Here is a 21,362-nt window from a genome sequence, read left to right as displayed (position 1 = left end):
AGCCTCAGGTACTGTACACTAGGTAGGTAGATGCCAAGCGGCACTAATGTGTGCGCAGTACTATTTCTGTGATACTAAGTCGGTGGGGGCTAAAAAAACGTAAGCATTTGTAGCAAAGCACAGCGCCTAGGGATGCACTTAGGTACCTAGGTACTGTTTTAGCGCGGGATTTTTGGCGGTTGCTTTTCTTTGTACCCAAACGTTGATTTCAGTTACTTAGTGGACAGTTAAAACTTGTCTTCATCTTGTCCATTTCAACCTGGCTCTAACTTCCTAACCCCCCTACTTTCTTGCCATACATACTCCAAACTCTACATCCACATTTTCAACTATCACTCGAGACACCCAACTCACGCGCACAACATCCCTCCCGCTCACGTGTCATACCTCCTTGCCTCATGGCTGCGCATGGCATCACACTGGCATGGCAGGGGCTTTGCAACCAACATGAAACGTCGCATTATGTCACAGAACGGGGCGCTGAACTCCCTTTGAAACCGCGGGTCTAGGTCATGCATGTACATGTAATGTCAGTTTCGGTCCAAACTGAAGTTCGGAACTTTTTTCAGGGTTCCGCTCGGTTCCGCTGCTGCTGCTGCTGCGGTGCGGAGAAATAAGTAATCGATGCAGGGTCGCCGGGGTGGGTTATTTATGCATGCGGTCAGTGGTTCGGGTAGATTAGGTAGGTAGGATGTATGTACCTAATGTATGTCATTATTCTAGGTCATCGGTGGGATTGCTGGTGCCGAGGTCGATGCCGTTTGTAAGGTTCAGGCGTCCAACCCCAGTTCCAGTTTCAGGTCCAGGATTCTGTTAGTAGTCTTTGTTTGTTTGAGGTCAGGCGTAACCTTTTTGTTTCTAGTTTCTAGAATCAGACATTACCATTTACTTACCAAATACTTAAAGTTTTGTTGGTAGACCGGGACTAGGTTGTTAGGTGATAAGAGTCGTGGCCAACGTGGCAGGTCAGTATACTATGCCGAGGGCCCAGTGGACTGACATCCTCAGTCCCGTCTCACACCGATGGTTACACCACCTCGGTTGGTTGGGGTTTCTTGTGCGATGTACCGTATCGGATCGTGATCATGCTTCGCATCATACATGCCGCAGGATGTATGCAGCCCTGAGAGATGAGATGACAAAATCCCCGTAGAAATTTTGTTCCATGGAGATATACCGATACAGAGAAGATGGGATAAACCGCCCGCGAGTGTATACAGCAATAGTACAGACCTTATATCTATATATATAACCGAAGCTGAGGAATTATGGACGTATTCATGCAGATACCAGTGAGACTGTCTGTAATTCCCTACCTCTCGGCAGGATCGCCAAGGATCCATCCGATCCCGAGTCCGCAGTCATCCCGAGGCGTGGAAGGCGACCTAAGCGCGGGCGACACTGAATCGGCCCAATCGGGAAATCGGAGGATTACGGAGGCGGTGGGAGCATCGAGTTTCCCACCCAGCTCCAGGGTCGCAGACATGGATGTGCCTGGTCAAGGACAAGACGTCGCTGAGTAACTTCGTCTCTGATGTTAGGATTTCGTGAGCGCATTTTGCGTCAAATGAATACCCAGGCCGGTTAGCCGGCCGTGCCTACTGAGAGAAGCAGAGCAGATGATGCTAGGGAGTCATTTATCTGCCTTGGAAGTGTCTGGCCGTATGTTGTGTACGCAGCACACGTTGTATAGGAGGGGTTTGTAGAGGTAAAGTCGGGGCTAAGCGGGGATTCTGCCGGACAAAAAGATTCGCTGGGCCCAATGGCATGCTGGAACTGGGGGTATGCGGGAGTCGAACGTGGCGGAAGGGCGTGTTGATGCACCCAACGTTCTTCGAGATGTTTACGTACATAGGTCCCTAACCCATACTCATCGCCGTAGGAGCTATGTACGGGATGGCTCCCCCACGGACAGCTCTTAGCTGCTGTGCCCTAGCTGAGTGGCGTGCTTGGCCAGATATCGCCAGATCTAGTAGTAACTGCACTCTTCGTCTTCAGGGATATGTACTCTGTACCGTACAGACATCCTGCGAAGTTACTGCCTGTTTTCTGGACTGATCGGCAGCTGAGGGCAGCTCATAAACAGCCCGCTAGGATCCTGGCGTATCCCGCCCCCAATTTCCCGAATAAGAGGCTCATCGATCAGCTCCGACTCGGCGTAATCCAGGCACTATCCATGTGGCTAGCGGGAGTCGATGCTCAAACATCTCACAGCTCTCCGCCTGACTAAGCGTGTTGCTTGCGTGACGGGGTCTCGCCAGACAGTGCCCGGGAAGGCAAAGCCTCGCGCGAGGCGCTGAAAGATCAACGGGCATCGTCAGGGACCTCCATGCCGCCAGCATACGGAGTACATCGCCAGCCTCTAACGGACGACAGCCCGCCGAGAGCCTTGGATTTAACCTCAGCGGGGACCATCTCCATGATAAGTTAACTACGTCTTGGCTCGGTTGTCAGTGAGGTCTGGCCGTGTTTCGGAACGCTGACGGGCTTGGGAATCGCTATGAATAGATCCCTTCTCCAGCCCTTGGCTGCAGACCCTCACCGTGGCAGAGAGCAGCTGTAACCGGTGTCAAATCAAGCTCCGATTCTGCCAGCCTGGGATTCTACTCGTGGTTCATGAAACCGGGGGCCCTGGTGGGGTGCAGGATAGTCCACCATTCTTCATCCACATATGTTGTTCCCTTACTTTCGTCGCTCGGATCACTCGTATATTCTGTGGACACAGCCTTACCTAGTGCTGTGCCCGCCATAACTAGACCCATCTTCTCGTTTCATTACGTTACTGCAAAATCTGGAAGAGCTCGTTGTTAGATAAGGGCCTGGAGATCACCGTCCAGGAAGAGCTCTTCGAACATCGTCCTCATTCACACGGAGCGTCATGGAAACAACGACACGGAAGCCAAACCTGCGACGAAGCTGCCACTTCTGCCGGTCCCGGAAAATTCGCTGCTCCGGCGAGAGCATCTGCAACGCCTGTCGGGAGCGAAACATCGAATGCGTCTACGACCTGGAAGCCTCCAAAGGACGACCAAGAGGCAACTCTCGAACAGCACAGCAGGCTATTCCACGGACTGTCGAAGGAGAATATTTCCCCACAAGTGGAGGACTCACCGGGAATGATGGACTCTCCACTCGGTCAATTTCTCGATCAGATTCTCCGAAAGCGAGCTTTCCTCACGATGACATACAAAGAACGGACATCGATGCAGCTGGAAGCGTCGCTACTGAGCTGGAGAAGATGTTTAAGGAGAATTTTAGCGGCGAACAGAACGCCCCCAAAATGAACGCCTATCAGGAGAGACTGGCGGCCTTCTGCCAAAAAATCACTGGCGAGCGTGAGCGGTCGATAGCCACAGAAGGTTTCTCACAACATCCCACCAGCAGTCCCCGCGGCCACTTAAGTTACCGTGGGCTCCTGTCTTTGCTGACACAGGATCTGGTGGAAACGCTCGTCACCAAGTTCAGCAATCTCGGTTGTCAACCATTCTTTGGCGAAGAGGGGAGATTCTTCGCCGTCAACATGGCTCAAGATCGCACTCCGACAATGTTCGAAGCTGATCCAGCTGCGGATAATCCCCTAGCGGAGTACGATAGTCACCGGACAACCCAGCTGATAGATGTGTGGTTTACCGTCCACCCATTGTCAGGGCTGATCTCGAAGACTTTGCTCCTTCGTGCCCTCCGAAGCAACACCCATGATGAGATACTGCTCGCTACCATCCTTGCTGATGCCCATTTTGTTGCCGAGGACGAAGCATCGCGAGCTCGAGGGAAGAGACTGTTTGACTGGGCTGGAGCACGTCTCAGCGGTCGTTCAGCGCAGCAGGCTGGCCTTTCCACAGCACAAGCTTTAATGCTGCTCGGTTGGCATAACACATGTCTCTCCAAAGTTCGTCGGGCCACCTGCTACATCGGGTACGCAGGTCGGGTGATCACAAAGTTGAAGAACCGCATCCTTGAAACACCCCACACGGGGCTAAGCCGTATCAATGGCATCGATGTTGGAGAGGTGGAAGAAGAAATGATCAAGAACATCTGGTGGATGACCTTCTCCCTTACACTATGGTCGTTTATCCAGATGGACATGCCATTTTCCGACCTATTGCCGACTACGGTCCTCAGTGTGTTCCCCCCGATGGACGAAGAGTCATCAGTGCTGATCAAACTCGACAAAGCCGCGGACAACTTGTCAACGTTGCGGAAGCAATCTGCCACCATCCGCGAAGTTTGGCTCCTCAGTCACGTCACTTCCACAGCGGCGCATCTATATGCCACATTCCCTCAACAGCAAGAGGTGACTGTACCTCACCAGAGCCTATCATGGCAGGCAATGCTTCTCCAACGGCTCCGCAGCTTGCATACGCGCCAGACCGGTATCGCAAACCTGTGTGCAGATGCCCGGGACGTCCTCCTCCACGTAGTCGGACTCATCAAGACAAAGGTCGAGGATACCACGTCGCAGGCGTTGATGCGAACGGTGTACCACACTATGCTCATCCATCTGCTCTTCCCTCGCTCCGAATCACGTCGAAAAGAAACTGTAGTCACTGAGAAGCTGATGGAAGATTTCATCACATCCGCCAAGGAGCTGTTGAATATATTTCCGATAGGCAAGGAAATGCACCAAACCGCCAGCCCAATCGCTACTGGCGCTCCTTCTCCATTCCCCCACTCTTATGTTTTAGGTCTGGACGCCTGCGGGCGGGCGATGGATCATTTCTGTACACGCTTCCGGCAAGGGACAGAAGCTGAAGGCCGGATTCTGCTGGACAATATCTCTCAGTTGCTGGAGCTGGCGTTTGCAATGCACAAACTTTTCAAGAATGACATCTTGCTGCAAGACAGGCGATGGAGGGCCGTCAAGAAGCAATTGAAAAGTGTGCGCAGGCGTTTCGAAGAGTTGAGTGGTCCGGGAAGCAATCAAAATGTACGTGTTGGTTCCTGTCCATCAACGGACGACTCGCTGCTCCACGGCTTATCGACTGGAACTACCAGTGGCAGCTCGGCGGCCTCCCCGCCTCAGCAATATTTCGGATCTCTTGAATTGGAAGGTCTAAGTCCGCTATTATTTGACAACACTATCCTGCCGATGAACGGTGCCATTATGGGGCCAGGGGAGGAAATACCTTTCCTGGACGAGGAAGCTTTGGCACAGCAGTTCCAAGAGCCTCTCGATCCCGCACAACACCCAGGGCTTTGGTCAGGGTTCACAAGTGGGGTCGTGAACACCCCAGGTGACGGATGCTACACTCCGAAAGACATGGTAACGGGCTTCGTGGGCGAAAGACACGGAGTCAAACGGAAGGGCGGGTCGGTCGTTGAAGACAACGCGGGGTTCGACGGTGCCGGCCAAGACGGGCTTTTCGGGCCGAACCTGTTCCTGAACTTCGGCATCCCCACTGTGCCAAGCGATGCCGATCAAGGCGACGACCGACCGCGGAAGAGGACAAGGGGAGAGACTACTGTTGGCGAAGGGACTCTGTTCCGGTTTCATTCGGGATTATCTTGAGAATGAGAATTATTTTTTCTTGTTTTTTATTTGTGTATATCCTTAGGTTTTGTGGAGTAAGGCATTATGGTATGGTGTTGACAAGTATGATGACTTGGCATCTCTTGGTTTGCTTAGGGAAGGCACTACACATTTCGTCGGTCTTTGCATGCTCCGGGACCAGCGTTTTTTTTGTTCTCATCTCAGAGTCTTTGGCATTATGTTCATTCTAGGAAAGGACGCTCGTTACGCGCAAAATTATATAGGTACCTGAATCGAAACAAGTTCACAATGCTAGACAAGTATCAAAAACCAAAGCGACCGGGGATATCAACTATTCTACTCGTAGTATGCAAACCGTGCCATCACTGAAACTAAGTCGTGATCGTAACAATCTGCCCAAGGAACTTGCTCTCTTCCTCCGGGTTCTTGATCACCTTCTCGAAAACCCAAGCACCAACATCATTCCTGCTGATGGTGTATCCGACCGCCGGACGAGTTTCAGTACCAGCCTTGATCTTGTCTACTCCCAGGCCCGGACCGTCCGTCAGCAGACTAGGCCGCACGATCACGAAATTACTGATCCCGCGCTGTGTCACCGGCCGGTCCACCTCCTCCAGGATGAGCGACTCCATCACCTTCTTGTCCTTGTGTGGTACCTTCAGCATCCAGTGATACATGGGCATCATTGCAATGGGCAGGTCGCGCTTCTTGTCGCTGATGCCGGTCGTGCTCAGTGCTACCAGGATGGGTTTGGGTCCCGGAAGGGTGCGGAGCGCGTGGATCACCGTGGAGATAGCGTCTTGGCAGATGGTGGGGTTGTCCAGAGTCGGCTTTAGGGGATTGTCGAAGAGCAGCTTGCCGCCGATCCCCGAGATGACAATGTCGACGGTCGCACCGTCGCGGGTGAGCGTCTTCGTGACGGCATCAACATCCGTCACGTTGCCCGCGGTGATCTGTAGGTTCGACAGGATGGCGGATTCGGAGACGCCGCGAGTTTGCAGGAGCTTCTCAAGCTTCGATGGGTCGCGAGCAACTGTGGATACCGGGCATAACCGTTTAGCAACCCAACTTAGAAACGCAAACAGGAATACCCACGTGCGGTGCACTTGTATCCAGCTTCCACAGCAGGTGCCAGACACGAGATCGTGCTGCCACCGGTCGCACCGAAGAAGGCAAGGGTTGGCCTGCGGCTGTCCATGTTGAGAAAGTTGTACTGTAGGTATTTTTCTGTGTGCCAAGGCTATCGACGATGGAAAAGCAAGTGAGGGTCTAGGCAAGGTTGAGGTTCTGGGCGATGAACCCTTATGTGGGCGTTTTCTCGAAATTCACGGATGAACTGGTAGCCGAGACACGGCAGTGGCAGTTGTCCCGACGGCAGAAAAGCGATGGTGGCCTAACGTCGTACAAAGTCTCCGTCCCCGTGCGGACGCAGCCCGTCAACTGGGACCGTCATCCTGGGTCTATCCGATCTCCATCTTCAAAATTTATCCTAAATTGGAACCGTGCGCCCCGTGGGTGTACGGCAATTTCGGTTTTCTATACTTCTCAGCTGCAATAATGGGCGTCCGCGGCCGGGGCCTTGATGACACAGGCCAGCTCTCCACCAACGGCGGCTTTGGAGAGTATGGCTGAGATGTATGTACATTGGGTTATGATGGCTCCATCGCAGAGTACAAAGTACTCCAATTCCCCAGCAGGTTTGCGTTGCTTGTGTGCTACCATCTGGCTACTTTCCTGAGATCAGTCAGACAATTTCAGTTTCGAAAACGCACCAATTGCTACAATTCATCCCGCGACAACCATCTCAACAATGGCCTCTCCGCAGTCTCGGTCCTCTGAGGCTTCCCTGAGCCCTTCCAACTTCAGCCTCTCCCGTCGAGACTCCCACTCCTCTGTCTCCTCTCCACCACCTGAGGCAGATCCGGCGGTGATTGTAGGCTTAGCGTGTCGTGTGCCTGGTGCGCAGAATCCAAGTCAGTTATGGAAGAATTTAGAGGCGCAGAAGGACCTGCGTAAAAAGATGCCGTCAAACAGATTCAATGTCGATGCATTCTACCATCCTGATGGGACAAACAAGGGGACTGTAAGACAACTAGAATTGACCTGATTCCGGCGACTTTCTGGCTGACCCTATTCTAGACCAACTGCAAGTATGGTTATTTCCTTGACCAGGACATTGGGGAGTTTGATGCGGGCTTCTTTCGTATCTCAGGGAAGGAAGCTGAGGCCATGGATCCTCAGCAGAGACTCCTTCTCGAGGTCGTCTACGAAGCTCTCGAAGATGCGGGTATCACCCTTGAGGAAATCAACGGCTCCCAAACTTCGGTTTTCTGCGGTTGCTTTACGAACGACTACAATGCCATGGTCACAAAAGACCTTGAGTATTACCCCAAGTATACCGTGACGGGAACTGGCAACTCCATCTTGGCGAACCGAATTTCCTACTTCTACAATCTGCATGGTACAAGTGCGACAATTGACACGGCGTGCTCCTCCTCGTTGGTGTGCTTCCACCTGGGCAACCAATCTCTCCGCAACAACGAGTGTGATATCTCCATCGTTGTCGGCTCGGCCCTTCATTTCGACCCTAACATTTTCATCACTATGACCGATCTCGGAATGCTCTCAGTTAACGGACGCTGTGCCACATTCGATGCGTCCGGGAGCGGTTATGTTCGAGGAGAAGGAATCTGCGCTGCTATACTGAAACGCCAGAGTCAGGCAGAGCTGCATGGTGATAGGATCAGGGCTGTTGTACGTGCTACTGGTGCCAACCACGATGGAACAAAGCAGGGTATCACGCTACCATCCTCCGAGGCCCAGGAGAACCTTATCAGGAGGATCTACAAGAATGCGGGCCTCGATCCAGCGGACACTCAGTACTTTGAAGCACATGGCACAGGTACCGCTCGTGGTGACCCTATTGAAACTAGAGCTATCGGAGCGGTGTTCGCGCCATCACGGAAGGAGCCGTTGTATGTTGGTTCTGTCAAGAGCAACATAGGACACCTTGAGGGTGCATCGGGACTTGCCGGGATCATCAAGACGACTCTAGCTCTCGAGTCTGGGAAGATTCCTCCGAATATGCACTTCAAGACTCCCAATCCCGAGATCAAATTTGACAACTGGAAGCTCCAGGTCCCGCAAGGAATGATTAACTGGCCTAGCAATAACGGATTGCGACGAGCCAGCATCAATTCCTTCGGATATGGTGGTACCAACGCACATGTCGTCCTCGACGCTTACCAACCACCGGAAAAGCTTTCTGTGCCGCCTGTCGAGCTTCCAAAGGATCTGGCACATACGGTCGCCGGAAGACCCTTTCTGATTCCGTTGACCTCTCACTCGGAGAAGGCTGGGAAGATGCTTGCTTGCAACTTGGCCAGCTACCTTGAAGAACGACAGGACTGCGAAATTGCAGACCTGGCCCACAGTTTTTCTTCGCGGCGTTCAATGCATCAACAGCGCTCATTCGCGATTGGAAAAGGCAGAGAAAGCGTTCTGAAAGGCCTTACCGAGCCTACTCCGGCCGCTGCTTGGACTGCTGCCAGTAAAGAGAAACCAAGGCTTGGTTTCGTGTTCACAGGACAGGGTGGACAATGGTTCGCAATGGGTAGACAGCTGATCCAGCAGTCACCATTCTTCAAGCAGACTCTTGAGAGATGTGATGCGGTCTTGCGACGTCTTCCGGATGGGCCTGAGTGGTCAGTGGTCGAAGAGCTCCTGCGTTCGAAGGAAACAACTCGCCTGGGACAAACCCGATTTTCTCAACCAATCTGTACGGCTCTGCAATTAGCACTCCTGGATCTGCTGAAGTGCTGGAGCATTGAACCGACAGCCGTGGTTGGCCACTCTTCGGGCGAAATGGCCACTGCTTATGCTGCGGGCATCCTTTCGTTCGACAATGCTATGATTGCCGCCTATTACAGAGGTCTGTACATGTCCAATGGTGTTGAAGCTGATTCTGGTATTCGTGGGTCTATGATGGCCGTTGGATTGACGGAGGCGGAGGCCCTCGCAGAATTGGAACCACACAAGGGAAAGGTCTGCATCGCTGCTGTTAACAGTCCATCCAGCATGACATTGTCTGGGGATGAGGATGCCATTATCCAGTTGAAGGAGAGTCTCACGGCAAGAAAGATCTTCGCCCGGCAGCTCCAAGTAGCCCAGGCCTTCCATTCCCACCACATGATTCCGCTTGCTCCAGCCTATGAGAAGGCTCTCAGTACTTGTGAAGGATTCGCGCCGCAGCCAGCTAAGATTCGGATGTTTTCCAGTGTCACTGCCCGTCTCGCAGATCCTGATAAAATGGGCGCTGGTTATTGGACCGCCAATATGACGGGCACTGTGAGATTCTCGGACGCCTTGACGGGTATTCTCTTGGATGATGAGGAAGAGAAAAATGTTGACATTCTTGTGGAGATCGGTCCTCATCCTGCTTTGAAGGGTCCGTCCCGACAGGTTGTGCAGTCCTTGAAACTCGACATTCCCTACTTGGCCTCGTTAACCCGGGGGGTTCCTGATTACGAGGGACTTCTCACAGCAGCGGCTCAACTCTTCCAGCTCGGGTACCCGGTGGATCTTGACGCTGTAAACAGCGATCACTTCATCGCAGAAGGTGGTGCTACCTGCAAAATAACTCGAGGCAACAGACTCCGGGATCTTCCAACTTATGCTTGGGATCACAAGAGATACTGGGCCGAGACCCGCTTCATCAAAGATCATCGCCTGCGGAAGCATCGCCATTCCATCTTGGGTGCGATGATCCCTGGGGCCATTGAGAAATACCCACGTTGGCGTAACTATCTCCGGCAAAAGGAGCTTCCGTGGCTGGCCGACCATGTTATTGATGGAAAGGTCATCTTCCCCGCGGCGGGATACCTCAGTATGGCAATCGAAGCGGTCGCAAGTATGACTGAAAGCTCCACAAGTTTCAAAGAGGTTGCTCTCCGGGATGTCGTCGTTAAATCGGCCTTGATACTGGACGACTCGGAGGTGGGTTCAGAGATAATTCTCGAACTGAGACCAGCTACGACGTCAGCGAAATCCAAATCCGACACCTGGTATGAATTTGTCATCTCCTCTTACGATGAAGGCCAAAGATGCACTGAGCACTGCTGCGGTCTCATCTCTATCGAGGCAGGATTTCCCGCACCACTCGAGCGTCCTGATGGTCAACCCACATTCGAAGAGTTGCAAAAAAAGAGCAATGAATGCATATCTCATGAGAACTTCTATGAACACATTGCAGACCTTGGTTTGCAGTATGGCAAGAACTTCCGGCTTTTGTCAGGCAATCTTGAGACCGGTCCCGGATTTGCTTTGGCGCCCCTTACTTTCCGACCCAGTCAGTACTCTGCTGAACCGGCCGACATGACCATCGTCCATCCGACGTTGCTTGATTCTTCATTCCACGTCATTTTTGCTGCCATCGAGTCCATCCTCGGCAGACCACTCGACGAAGCGCTTGTTCCAACTTTCGTCCGTTCCTTCAAGATATCCGGCTCCATCGCCGACGTGAAGAGTGCCATAGATGAGCAGCACTTTTGGGCGAACTCTTTCACACGGCTTCCCGGACCCCGTATTGCCATCAGTGACCTGTTGGTTGGGAAAGAGGGCAGCAATGAGCTGCTTCTGCAATTCCAAGGGTTGGAAGTGACCTCCCTTGGTGCGGATACCAAGGAAAACGCAGCCCAGAGGTCCCTATTCTTCCGCACTCGCTGGCAACCGACTTTCAATCTGTTGAAGTCCGGTATGCCACAGCTGGATAGCCGTAGAATTAGCGATTTGCTTGACCTTTTTGCCCACCAGCATCCAAACAGCAAGATTCTTCATTTCACCCCACGCATCGAACGCACTAGGGAGGTCTTGCTGTATTTGGGTGGTCGGCAGAACGAGCGTCGACGTTTCAAGTCAATCACTCCCGTTTTGTCTCACGATGGTTCTGATGAGCGACTCGAGCTCCTGGCGCAGGAAAGATCTGGCCTAGTCGATACCTCGGAGCCGAAACCCGGAGAGTACGACCTGGTCGTAGTGAGCGAGCTCGCCCAACAGAATGTTAGCGCATTCTTGAGAGACGGAGGATACGTCATCGCAGACGGTTGCTCCATCGAGGAGCAAGGGCTGATTTCACTATTCTCAACTGGAGATCTGACCGCATGGCGTAAGGACAAGGAAGAGGCCACTCAACATGGTCCGCTTACTCTGGTCCTCCCCTCGAAACCTTCGGAGAGGACTCTAGATCTCGTGTCACGGATCAAGGCGGCTTATGGTAATGAGATGGTCTCATATACCTCTCTCGCTGCCCTTCTCGATCAATCGACAATGCCTGAAAATGTTGTCGTTCTCTCAAGTCTTGACGAGAACGTCTTCTTTGATGAAGACATTAACGACCGGTTAACATATTCTGCGGTGCAGAAACTATTGACAAGCACAGGCAAGAACATTGTTTGGGTATTGGAAGGAGCTACAATGGAATCGGCAAAACCTGAGCATTCCATGATTGTTGGCCTTGCGCGAGTTGCTCGCAGTGAGAACGACCAGATGCGACTAGTCACGCTCGATGTTCCGCCAGCCCATCCGAATGACCTCATTTCGAAGCGTGTTCTTGAAGTCCTAGACCGCAGGCTTGAGGAAGATGAAATCACAGAGCGAGACGGCTGTCTGTACATCCCGAGGGTAGAGGCCGATGACACTCTCAACTCGAAACTTCGGAACGGTGTGAACTCGGGGCCGAGGCTGGAGCCGCTTGGACAACGACCGCTCGCCCTGAAGATCGGTAAAGTCGGTCTCCTAGAGACCCTTGTTTTTGAGGACGATATCGAAATCCTGGACGAAGACCTTGCAGATGACGAAATCGAGATCGAGGTCAAAGCTTCAGCCATTAACTTCCGGGATATTGCGGCATCCATGGGTATCATCGACGACTACAAGCTCGGTGACGAATGTGCCGGTGTGGTCCTTCGTGTCGGTTCAAAAGTTGACAAGGCTGCTTTCCAACCTGGAGATCGTGTGGTGGCATGGCGTCCAGGTCAGGGTGCTCACCGAACCATTCTCCGGAACCCAGCATCGCTGTGCTACAAGCTTGGCCCAATGCCATTTGCCCAAGCGACGGCATTGCCTTTGATCTTGACGACTGCTTACTATGGACTCATCGATGTTGCACGTCTCCAAGCAGGTGAGTATGTACTAATCCACTCAGCCGCAGGTGGTGTTGGACAGATGGCTGTTCAGCTCGCCCAAATGGTTGGTGCAAATGTCATAGCAACCGTCGGATCTCAAACAAAGCGGGACTTTCTGAAGGCTAGATATGGACTTAAGGACGATCAGATATTCTCCTCCCGCGATGACAGCTTCGTCCAAGGTGTCATGTGCGTTACGAATGGACGAGGTGTGGATGTTGCTTTGAACAGTCTTGCAGGCAAGCTCCTTCATGCCACCTGGAGCTGCGTGGCTGCATTCGGTCGTTTCATCGAGATTGGAAAGAGAGACATCCATGAGAACAGCAAGATTGATATGGAGCCATTCAGGAAGAATGTGACTTTTGCCTCGGTGGACCTGATCACGATGTTTGAGCGCAACAAGGTCCTGGGAGCACGTGTCTTGCAGGACTGCTGCAAGCTGGTTCACGATGGGCACATCGTTCCACCAGAGGCAATTACAGAGCTCTCATATGCCGATGTTGTCAAGGGGTTCCGTCTCCTGCAGATGGGCAAGCACATTGGAAAAGTCATTCTTGTCCCCCACAAGGATGACCTGGTACCCATCCGTCCGAGTACCTATCGAAACAAGAGACTGTTTGATTCGACAAAGACGTATCTCCTTGTCGGTGGCCTTGGTGGTCTCGGACGTACCTTGGCAGAATGGATGGTCAGGAAGGGCGCAAGGAGTCTAGCTTTCTTCTCTCGATCAGGAGCTGATCGAGCTGAGGCCAAGGCCGTTGTTGAATGGCTCAAGGCTCGAGATGTCCATGTCGCTGTGTACAGAGGGGATGTGGCGAATTATTCTGACGTTGAGTCTTGCGTCCGATCCATCAGCGACATTGGTGGTGTCTTCCAAGCGGCAATGATACTCCAAGATGCTCCTTTGGATAGGATGACGCATGCTCAATGGCAGACTTGCGTCCGCCCTAAAGTACGCGGAACATTCAACTTGCATAGGGCGACCTTGGACGTGCCATTGGATTTCTTCATCTGCTTCTCATCCGCTTCGGGAACTATCGGCTCCAAAGGTCAGGCAAACTACTCATCAGCCAATGCCTACCTTGACGCGCTTATGCGGCACCGCAGGGAAATGGGCCTTGCAGGTACTACGATGAACTGTGGTATGATCATCGGGGTCGGTGCGGTCGCGGAGAACCAAGCTCTCCAGAAGGTCATGGAGCGAATTGGTTATGATGCTGTCAATAAGGAGGAGCTCCTGTACCAAATTGAAGAAGCAGTCACATCTGACAATTCGCTGAAGGCCTCACCGCGTGGCATCGATCTGCACCAGACTATTACCGGGCTCAATCTTTCGAAGAACGACTTGTACTGGTCTCCGAAACCCTTATTCAGAAACCTTTACTTCAATAATGACTTCAACCTAAAGTCAGGGCAAGCGGAAGGCAGCAAGAATCTTGCGCTTCTGCTTCAAACGGCGTCGAACGCCGAGGAACGGACGACACTGCTGCTGAATGCATTCATTGAGAAAATCGCTGCTGTCCTTGCTGTGCCTGCGGACACCATCCAGCCAAGCAACCCTCTCTCTGCATATGGTCTGGACTCTATAGTCGCAGTCGAATTCCGAAAGTGGTTTGCCAAATCCGTGGGCGTGGATCTCGCCTTGTTCGATGTACTCGGTGCTGCTTCCATCCTTGCCTTGGTCAATAAGGCGGTAGGCCTGGTCAGGCTTGACACCGTCGGTGATAAAGGAGTCGCTGAAATTACTGAGTCTGCTGCAGGATCCGAGGACAAGAAAGAGTCTCAGTCCCTCACAGCGCAATCGACCAGCGTCATTCCCAAAGCTGACATGTCACTGCCAATTCCGATGTCAACCTTTCAGAGTCGAATGTGGTTTGTGCACAACTTTGCTGAAGATAAGACCTATCTCAATCTGCCTGTTGTGGCCTATCTGAAAGGCAAGCCAGATTATACGGCTCTACGACAGTCACTGGACGAGATGAAGAGACGGAACAGTATCCTCCGGACGTGCTACTTCGAAGGCGACGATTTCGCGGAGCAGACGGTGACTGACGACTGCGAATCGAGACTGGGATTTGAAGACTATTCGACCGCTACCGACAAAAAGGAGGCTTTGAGCAGCTTTATTTCTCGCTCAAAGACAACCGAGCTCGATATCGAGGAAGGCGACGTCTTGAGAGTGACCCTGGTCAATCTAGGCGACGATGAATATGCTATTGTGTTCATATGCCATCACATTGCCATTGACCGGGGCAGTGCCAAGTCTTTCCTGAACCAAATGACGGCGATCTACGACTCCATACGCTCCAAGAAAGATCTGTCGATGGTTCCATACCCGGAAGTGAGCTATGTAGATTTTACCGTATGGCATAATGGGCTTATTGCGTCCTCCGCCCTCCAACCGGATATCGCTTTCTGGAAGGAGAAGCTTACTGGAATGCCCAGTGCTTGCAAGCTCCTGCCATTTGCGAAGTCAGAGAGGCCACTGCATAATGATTATTCACGATCGACATTTACTGGAACTCTGAGAACTGGACTGCTCAATCGCATGAAACGAATTTGTTCTCAGTCTGGAGCCACCCCCTTCCAGTTCCTACTTACGGCTTTCCGGGCATTCTTGTTCCGCTACACGGAAGATAAGGATCTAACAATCCTGGTCATCGACGGTAATCGACCTCATCCAGATGTCGAAGATGTCCTTGGTTTCTTCGTCAATATGACTCCGATTCGCTGTCAGGACGAGTGTGACACGAGCTTCGACCAGCTTCTCGAGACCATCAAGGGTCGCAGCTTAGAGGCGATGTCCCACAGCAAGGTTCCATTCGATACCATTGTGGATCTCATGCAGGTTGAGAAGAATTCCAGCTACTTCCCGCTTGGCCAGGTCGTTGTCAACTACCAGATGCACGGCGCTTTCCCGGTGTACCGCACCCAGGACTACAGCATATATGACGTCCAGTCCGAGGATATTCCAACCGCATGTGAGATGAACCTTGAGGCATTGGAAGATCCCGAGAACGGGTTGAATCTGCGCCTTGAGTACTCTACAACGTTGTACGGAGCGGCTGACATGGAGCGCTTCTTCGACAATTTCATGACCTTCCTGACCAGTGCTATCAAAGATCACAGGCAGCCGATCGAGGAAATCAAGATGTGTGGTCCGAAGGAGGTCGAGCACCTTGAGCGTACCTACTGGAACACCGGGTTTACTGAGAATCCGTGGAAAGATACCAGCGTCTGCCACAAGATAATCGAGAATGCAAAGGCCCAACCAGACACAGTCGCCATTACAACTTCCAACGGTGAAATCATCTCCTACTCCAACCTTCTGGAACGTGCACAAAAGGTAGCATTTTCGTTGCAGAAATCCGGTGTCTCCCAAGGACAGCGCGTTGGGCTGCTGGCAAAGCCAGGGATTGATGCCATAACTGCAATGGTTGGCATACTGCTCACCCGTTGCTGTTATGTCGCCTTGGATCCAGAATTTGCGCTGGAGCGACTGGCCTTTATCGCATCTAATTCTGGTGCTGAAACCATCCTGTTCGATTTGACCCAGCGGGAGTTGGCCGAAAATATCGTTCAGAAATCAAGTCTTTCTCATAAGGTCATGGAGATCAGAGCAGCAGCTTCTGCTGAGAAGAAATTGGAAGAGTGCTCAGTTTCGCCAAATGACCCCTTTTACATGATATACACTTCGGTCAGTACCTCCAAGCCTTCTTCTAGTCAAGAACAGCCAACTAATTTCTAAAAGGGGAGTACCGGAAAGCCCAAGGGTGTGATCCTCACCCAGGCGAACACTCACCAAATGCTTGCCTCTTTAAACAAGGACTATAAATTTTCACCGCGGGACAATTTTCTTCACCAGTCTTCTATGTGCTTTGATCTTTCAATAGTTCAGATTTTCTCTGCTTTGACAGCTGGTGCTAAGGTATGTGTTGCAACTGCCGAGACGAGAAAGGATCCCACTACGCTCGCCGAGTTCATGCGACAAGCATCGGTTTCGGTGACATACTTCACTCCGACCCAATTCGCGCTACTTCTTGAATACAACAGCGAGGCTCTCCGTTTGTGCAGAGACTATCGCATAGCATTTTCTGCTGGTGAACGTCTACCAGTGCGGGTTGCGAAAGCTTTCTACGATCTGGGTACGCCGGCAACTCTATACAACACCTGGAGCCCTAGCGAGTTGGTTGTACAGACAACCATCCATCAGGTCAAGTATCCGGCAGACGATTGTATAAACATCCCCATTGGATACCCGATGGGCAATTGTCGCCATTATATTCTCGACCCGTGCCTCAACCCGTTGCCAGCTGGGTTCATTGGGGAGATCTGCGTCGGAGGAGCCCAGGTCGGTGCCGGATACCTGAACCGACCGGATGCGGACGCGAAGTCCTTCCTTGCCAATCCCTTCTGCTCCGTTGAGGACCGTGCAAGAGGCTGGAACAGAATTTTCAGAACAGGTGACAGGGGCCGTTTCCTACCTGATGGCCAACTCGAGTTCCACGGTAGGATAGCTGGTGACAAACAAATAAAGTTGAGAGGGTTCCGGATCGACTTAGGTGAAGTCGAACAAAGGCTTTACAGCGAGTCCTTCACCGCGGATGGTCAAGGGATTGTTGATATTTCGGTCGTGGCCAGGTCTGTCAATGGAAGCGCCTCCCTGACGGACGACCGTCAGCTGGTTGCATATATAGTCACGAAACGTCCACTACGGACTCCCTCGGAGAAGTCGGCATATGCGGCCACCCTGCACAGCAAAGTCCAGGCTCATTTGAACGCCTACATGCTTCCCAACGGGTACCAGTTCTTGGAGAAATTGCCTGTCACGATTGGGGGCAAGGTTGATCGTCAGAACCTGCTGAATCGGGAGCTGGATCTGACTTTCCCTTCGACTACATCTGGACAGGATAGCGAGACACCTTCCGACTCGAAGCAGAATGTTAACAACAGTGTTCTCAACGCTGTTATCAGCTTGTTCAAGAGCATCCTAGGGAACAACCGGACCATTGAACCGACCGACAACTTCTTCGAGCTTGGTGGCCAGAGTATATTACTCCTCAGGCTCCAGTCGAAGGTCAAGCGCACATTCAAAGTGACTCCAAAGTTGCAAGATCTGCTCAGGGCACCTACTCCTCTCGGGGTATCTGAGATAATCTGCACTATGAAAGAGGGAACAAAGAGCACTCAGGCAGTTGACTCTTCACAGAACATCAACTGGGATGACGAAATTGCTCTTTCGAACGACAGACGCTACATTGTGCCGTACGGTGTGCAGAGGATGAGCCGCTCTGACGTAGTGAATGTTCTGCTGACCGGTGCTGATTCCTTCATTGGCATCCACATGCTGGCTACCATTCTATCGGCGCGCCCACAGAGCACCGTGTATGTGATAGGTACCCGAGAACAGATCCAGCACCAGCGGTTGCTGCAGGAGTTCGAGAGATACAGACTCCTGAACGACGCCCTCAACGAACAGACACTGCTGTCACGGATGCGCTGCATCCCCGGAGTTCTGGCAGCGCCGCACTTCGGGCTGACCGACGGTGCCTTCCGCACGCTGGCACAGTCTGTGCACGCCATCTATCATCTGGCAGCAGAGGTGTCTCTCCTCAAGACATACCGAGACCTCAAGGCCATCAACACGACCACCGTTCTGAACCTTATCGAGCTCGCGGGACTGGGAGACCATCTGATTGAGATCAACCACTTGTCCACCTGGAGCGTGCCCCATCTGCAGTCGTGGAAGCGGGCCAAGCGCACGCGAGATGCCATCATCACATCCGAGCAGAGTGCCGGGCACTTCTCGCCTCCGCCCACGGACGAGTACGGCTACTTCAAGTCACGGTGGGCGGCTGAGATGCTTCTCACGGAGGCAGCAGAGCGAGGGTTCCCCGTCTCGATCTACCGTGCGTCGGCCGCGACGGCCAGCACAGCCACCGGGGTGGCCGAACCTAGTGACGACTTCATCCGCAGCGTGGTGATGAACATGATCCGCCATCGTATGGTGCCGCAGCTGGAGACTCAGGGTCCCGAGTTTGTTATCGACTTCATCCCGGTGAACTACCTGACGGCGGCGATGTACGACATCGCGAGCAACGAGGTTCTGTTCCAGGACGGGCTGACGGTCTACCATCTGGGCAACCGGAAGCCTCTCAATTTGAGCGAGCTGCCGGAACTCATGGGGGCTGTCCGACAGGATGGAGAGATGGGCCGCGCGGTGCCCCTGGAGCGGTGGCTGCAGGTGCTGGCGGAGGGGGCGGACGAGCAGGAGCAGCTGCGGTGGACGGTGGTGAAGGACTACTTTGTGAATGGGCACAACATGTTCGCGCTGGACCGGTCGCGCACCGATGCGGCCCTGGAGGTGGTGGGGGAGAGTGTAAGCTGTCCGGAGATTGATGCGAAGTATCTTGGAGAGATGTGGCGGGGCCGTGTTGTTTCCTAGATTTGTTATAGACTTGTTTCTGGCGTTTGAGTCGTATGTAAAACAAAAAAAGAAAAACAAAAAATATATAGAATAGAATAAATAAAAAATGATTGTAACAAAAAAAATCTTGTATAAACCTCGCTGTGCTGATATAGGGTATCTAGCATAGAAGATCCGGCTAGGTCAGTAGTACTGTGGGTCTCCCTACATCTAGACCCCACTTTATTATTAGGTTTACTGTTTACAATTGTTCAGCCCGATACTAGGTAGCTGGTGACTAGCTGGTGACTCTAGGTGGTCACTATTAGGGGACTATTAACCGTGCCCAAGGGTCTAGTCCCTATTGGGACTAGCCACCCTATTTCCTTGCGGAAACCGGGTGCACGCCTTCGGCGTGCCTCCCGGCTCAACGTCAATTCCCAGCTCAACGTCAATTTTATCAAGAATCTAACCCCCTTGCTTTTGAACCCCCATATCTCAACGAAATCATGCCCGATTCTTATAATAAGATAGAGGCTAGAATCCAGGATGCTCTAGCTTTCATTCAAACTCAAGATAAGCCAAAAATCGCGAAAATTGCGCGTGATTTTGACGTGCCTTATTCGCGTCTTCGAAAACGGGCATCAGGCCGTCAATCTCGCTCAGATCGATCCCCTACAAATCGGAAGCTTAGTGAGGCCCAGGAGCTTGCTGTCTGCCTATATCTAAAGACCCTGGATGATATTGGCTTATGTGCACGGCTTCATATGCTCGAAAATTGCGTCAATTCAATCCTCCGTCGTGACCATACCGATCCATCTACCCCTCCCCCTCGAATCGGCCATAATTGGGTGTCTAGGTTCCTAGAAAGACATCCTGAGTTTCATGTCAAAAGGCAGAAAACCCTAGATGTTCCGCGGGCAATTGCGCATCAACCAGAGAATATTTTGGATTGGTTCCAGCGGTTCAAGACAGTTGTGGATGAGAATGGTATACAGCCTGAGGATATCTATAACTTTGATGAGACTGGATTCCGAATTGGCCAAGGAAAAAATCAATGGATAATCACCCAAGATATTACCCGGGAATCCTATTTTGCAAGCTCAAGCAGCCGTGAGCTTATAACCTTGGTGGAGACAGTCAGTGGAGATGGCGCTCACCTACCTCCTATGCTCATCATCTCAGCCCGGAAGCATATAGAATCATGGTATCGGGAGCTTCAAGATGACTACCTTATAGGCGTTTCGGATTCAGGCTATTCTAATGATGAATTGGCATATGAATGGCTTAAGCATTTCAACCTATACTCTAGTCGCCGATCAAAGGGAAATCGCCGGCTGCTACTATTTGATGGCCATAATTCTCATTGCACATATGAGTTCATTACCTTCTGCAATGAGAAAGGAATTATACCCTTTTGCCTACCCCCTCATACTACCCATCTTCTGCAACCTTTGGATGTCGTCATTTTTCAGCCATATAAGCATTGTCATGCTCAGGCTATAGATGATGCCACACGCACCGGCTGTTCAGAATTCTCTCGGTCTGAATTCCTTCATAGCCTAGAATCTATTCGGAAAAAGACCTTCAAACCAACTACTATCCGAAAGGGGTTTCGCCAAACAGGTTTAATACCTTATAACCCTGAAATCGTCTTGCAAAGACTCCGAGAATATAGCCCGGAATCAGTCAATTCAAACCCATCTCATGCACCCTCTTCATCAGTTCTAAGCACGCCCAAATCTCTTTTTACTATGGAACGATATACTAGGAAGCTTCGAGAGGATTCCCCCTTTGAACCTAAGTGGGATCGCCGCCTAGATCTCATTCTCAAAGGAGCTATAGCCATGGGTCAGTTGGCAGAGCAGGTTAGGGAGGATCTTAATAATACTAAGGCAGCTGAGAAGGAAAGGGAATTGCGCCGCAGATTTAGGCGAAGGAATCTACAGACCGGGGGGGTTCTATATGCCCATCAAGCTCGTCATATGGTTCAAAAACGGGATGAGGATGAGGCTGCAAAGGCTGAACGGGCAGATGCCCGGCAGAGGGATGCAGAACTTCGGCGCCGCAAAAAACAGGCAAAACGAATTGCAACTGACTGCAAAAAGCATAGGAGGGTTCTACTAGCTAGATGGAAGGCTCAAAGTCAGTTAGATCACTAATTTCATAGAGATAGGGGGTCAAAAATCTAGTCAAAGTCGGGTTGATTCTATAAATTGACGTTGAGCTGGGAATTGACGTTGAGCCGGGAGGCACGCCGAAGGCGTGCACCCGGTTTCCGCAA

The 21,362-nt window shown here is 51.9% G+C and overlaps 3 protein-coding genes across 3 annotated transcripts; 2 read left to right on the top strand and 1 right to left on the bottom strand.

Moving 5' to 3' along the window:
- Positions 1 to 2,878: 2,878 nt before the first annotated feature.
- On the top strand, positions 2,879 to 5,509 carry VTN00DRAFT_1091 (uncharacterized protein; the record flags this gene model as incomplete). The annotated part of the gene is made up of 1 exon (XM_069427160.1): positions 2,879 to 5,509. The coding sequence occupies one exon, from the start codon at positions 2,879 to 2,881 to the stop codon at positions 5,507 to 5,509; it is 2,631 nt and encodes an 876-aa protein (XP_069291793.1).
- A 353-nt stretch (positions 5,510 to 5,862) lies between these two features.
- Positions 5,863 to 6,689, bottom strand: VTN00DRAFT_1090 (uncharacterized protein; the record flags this gene model as incomplete). Its single annotated transcript, XM_069427159.1, has 2 exons — positions 5,863 to 6,524; positions 6,587 to 6,689. 2 exons carry the CDS (start codon positions 6,687 to 6,689, stop codon positions 5,863 to 5,865), a joined length of 765 nt encoding a protein of 254 aa, XP_069291792.1.
- Positions 6,690 to 7,301: 612 nt separating this feature from the next.
- Positions 7,302 to 19,117, top strand: VTN00DRAFT_1089 (uncharacterized protein; the record flags this gene model as incomplete). Its single annotated transcript, XM_069427157.1, has 3 exons — positions 7,302 to 7,574; positions 7,631 to 16,369; positions 16,424 to 19,117. The coding sequence occupies 3 exons, from the start codon at positions 7,302 to 7,304 to the stop codon at positions 19,115 to 19,117; spliced, it is 11,706 nt and encodes a 3,901-aa protein (XP_069291791.1).
- Between the last annotated feature and the right edge of the window lie 2,245 nt (positions 19,118 to 21,362).

Source organism: Thermoascus crustaceus (genome assembly GCF_041956765.1).
Source record: "Thermoascus crustaceus strain CBS 181.67 unplaced genomic scaffold VTN00scaffold_1, whole genome shotgun sequence".
NCBI lineage: Eukaryota > Fungi > Ascomycota > Eurotiomycetes > Eurotiales > Thermoascaceae > Thermoascus > Thermoascus crustaceus.
This window is presented reverse-complemented; position numbering and strand designations above follow the sequence as displayed.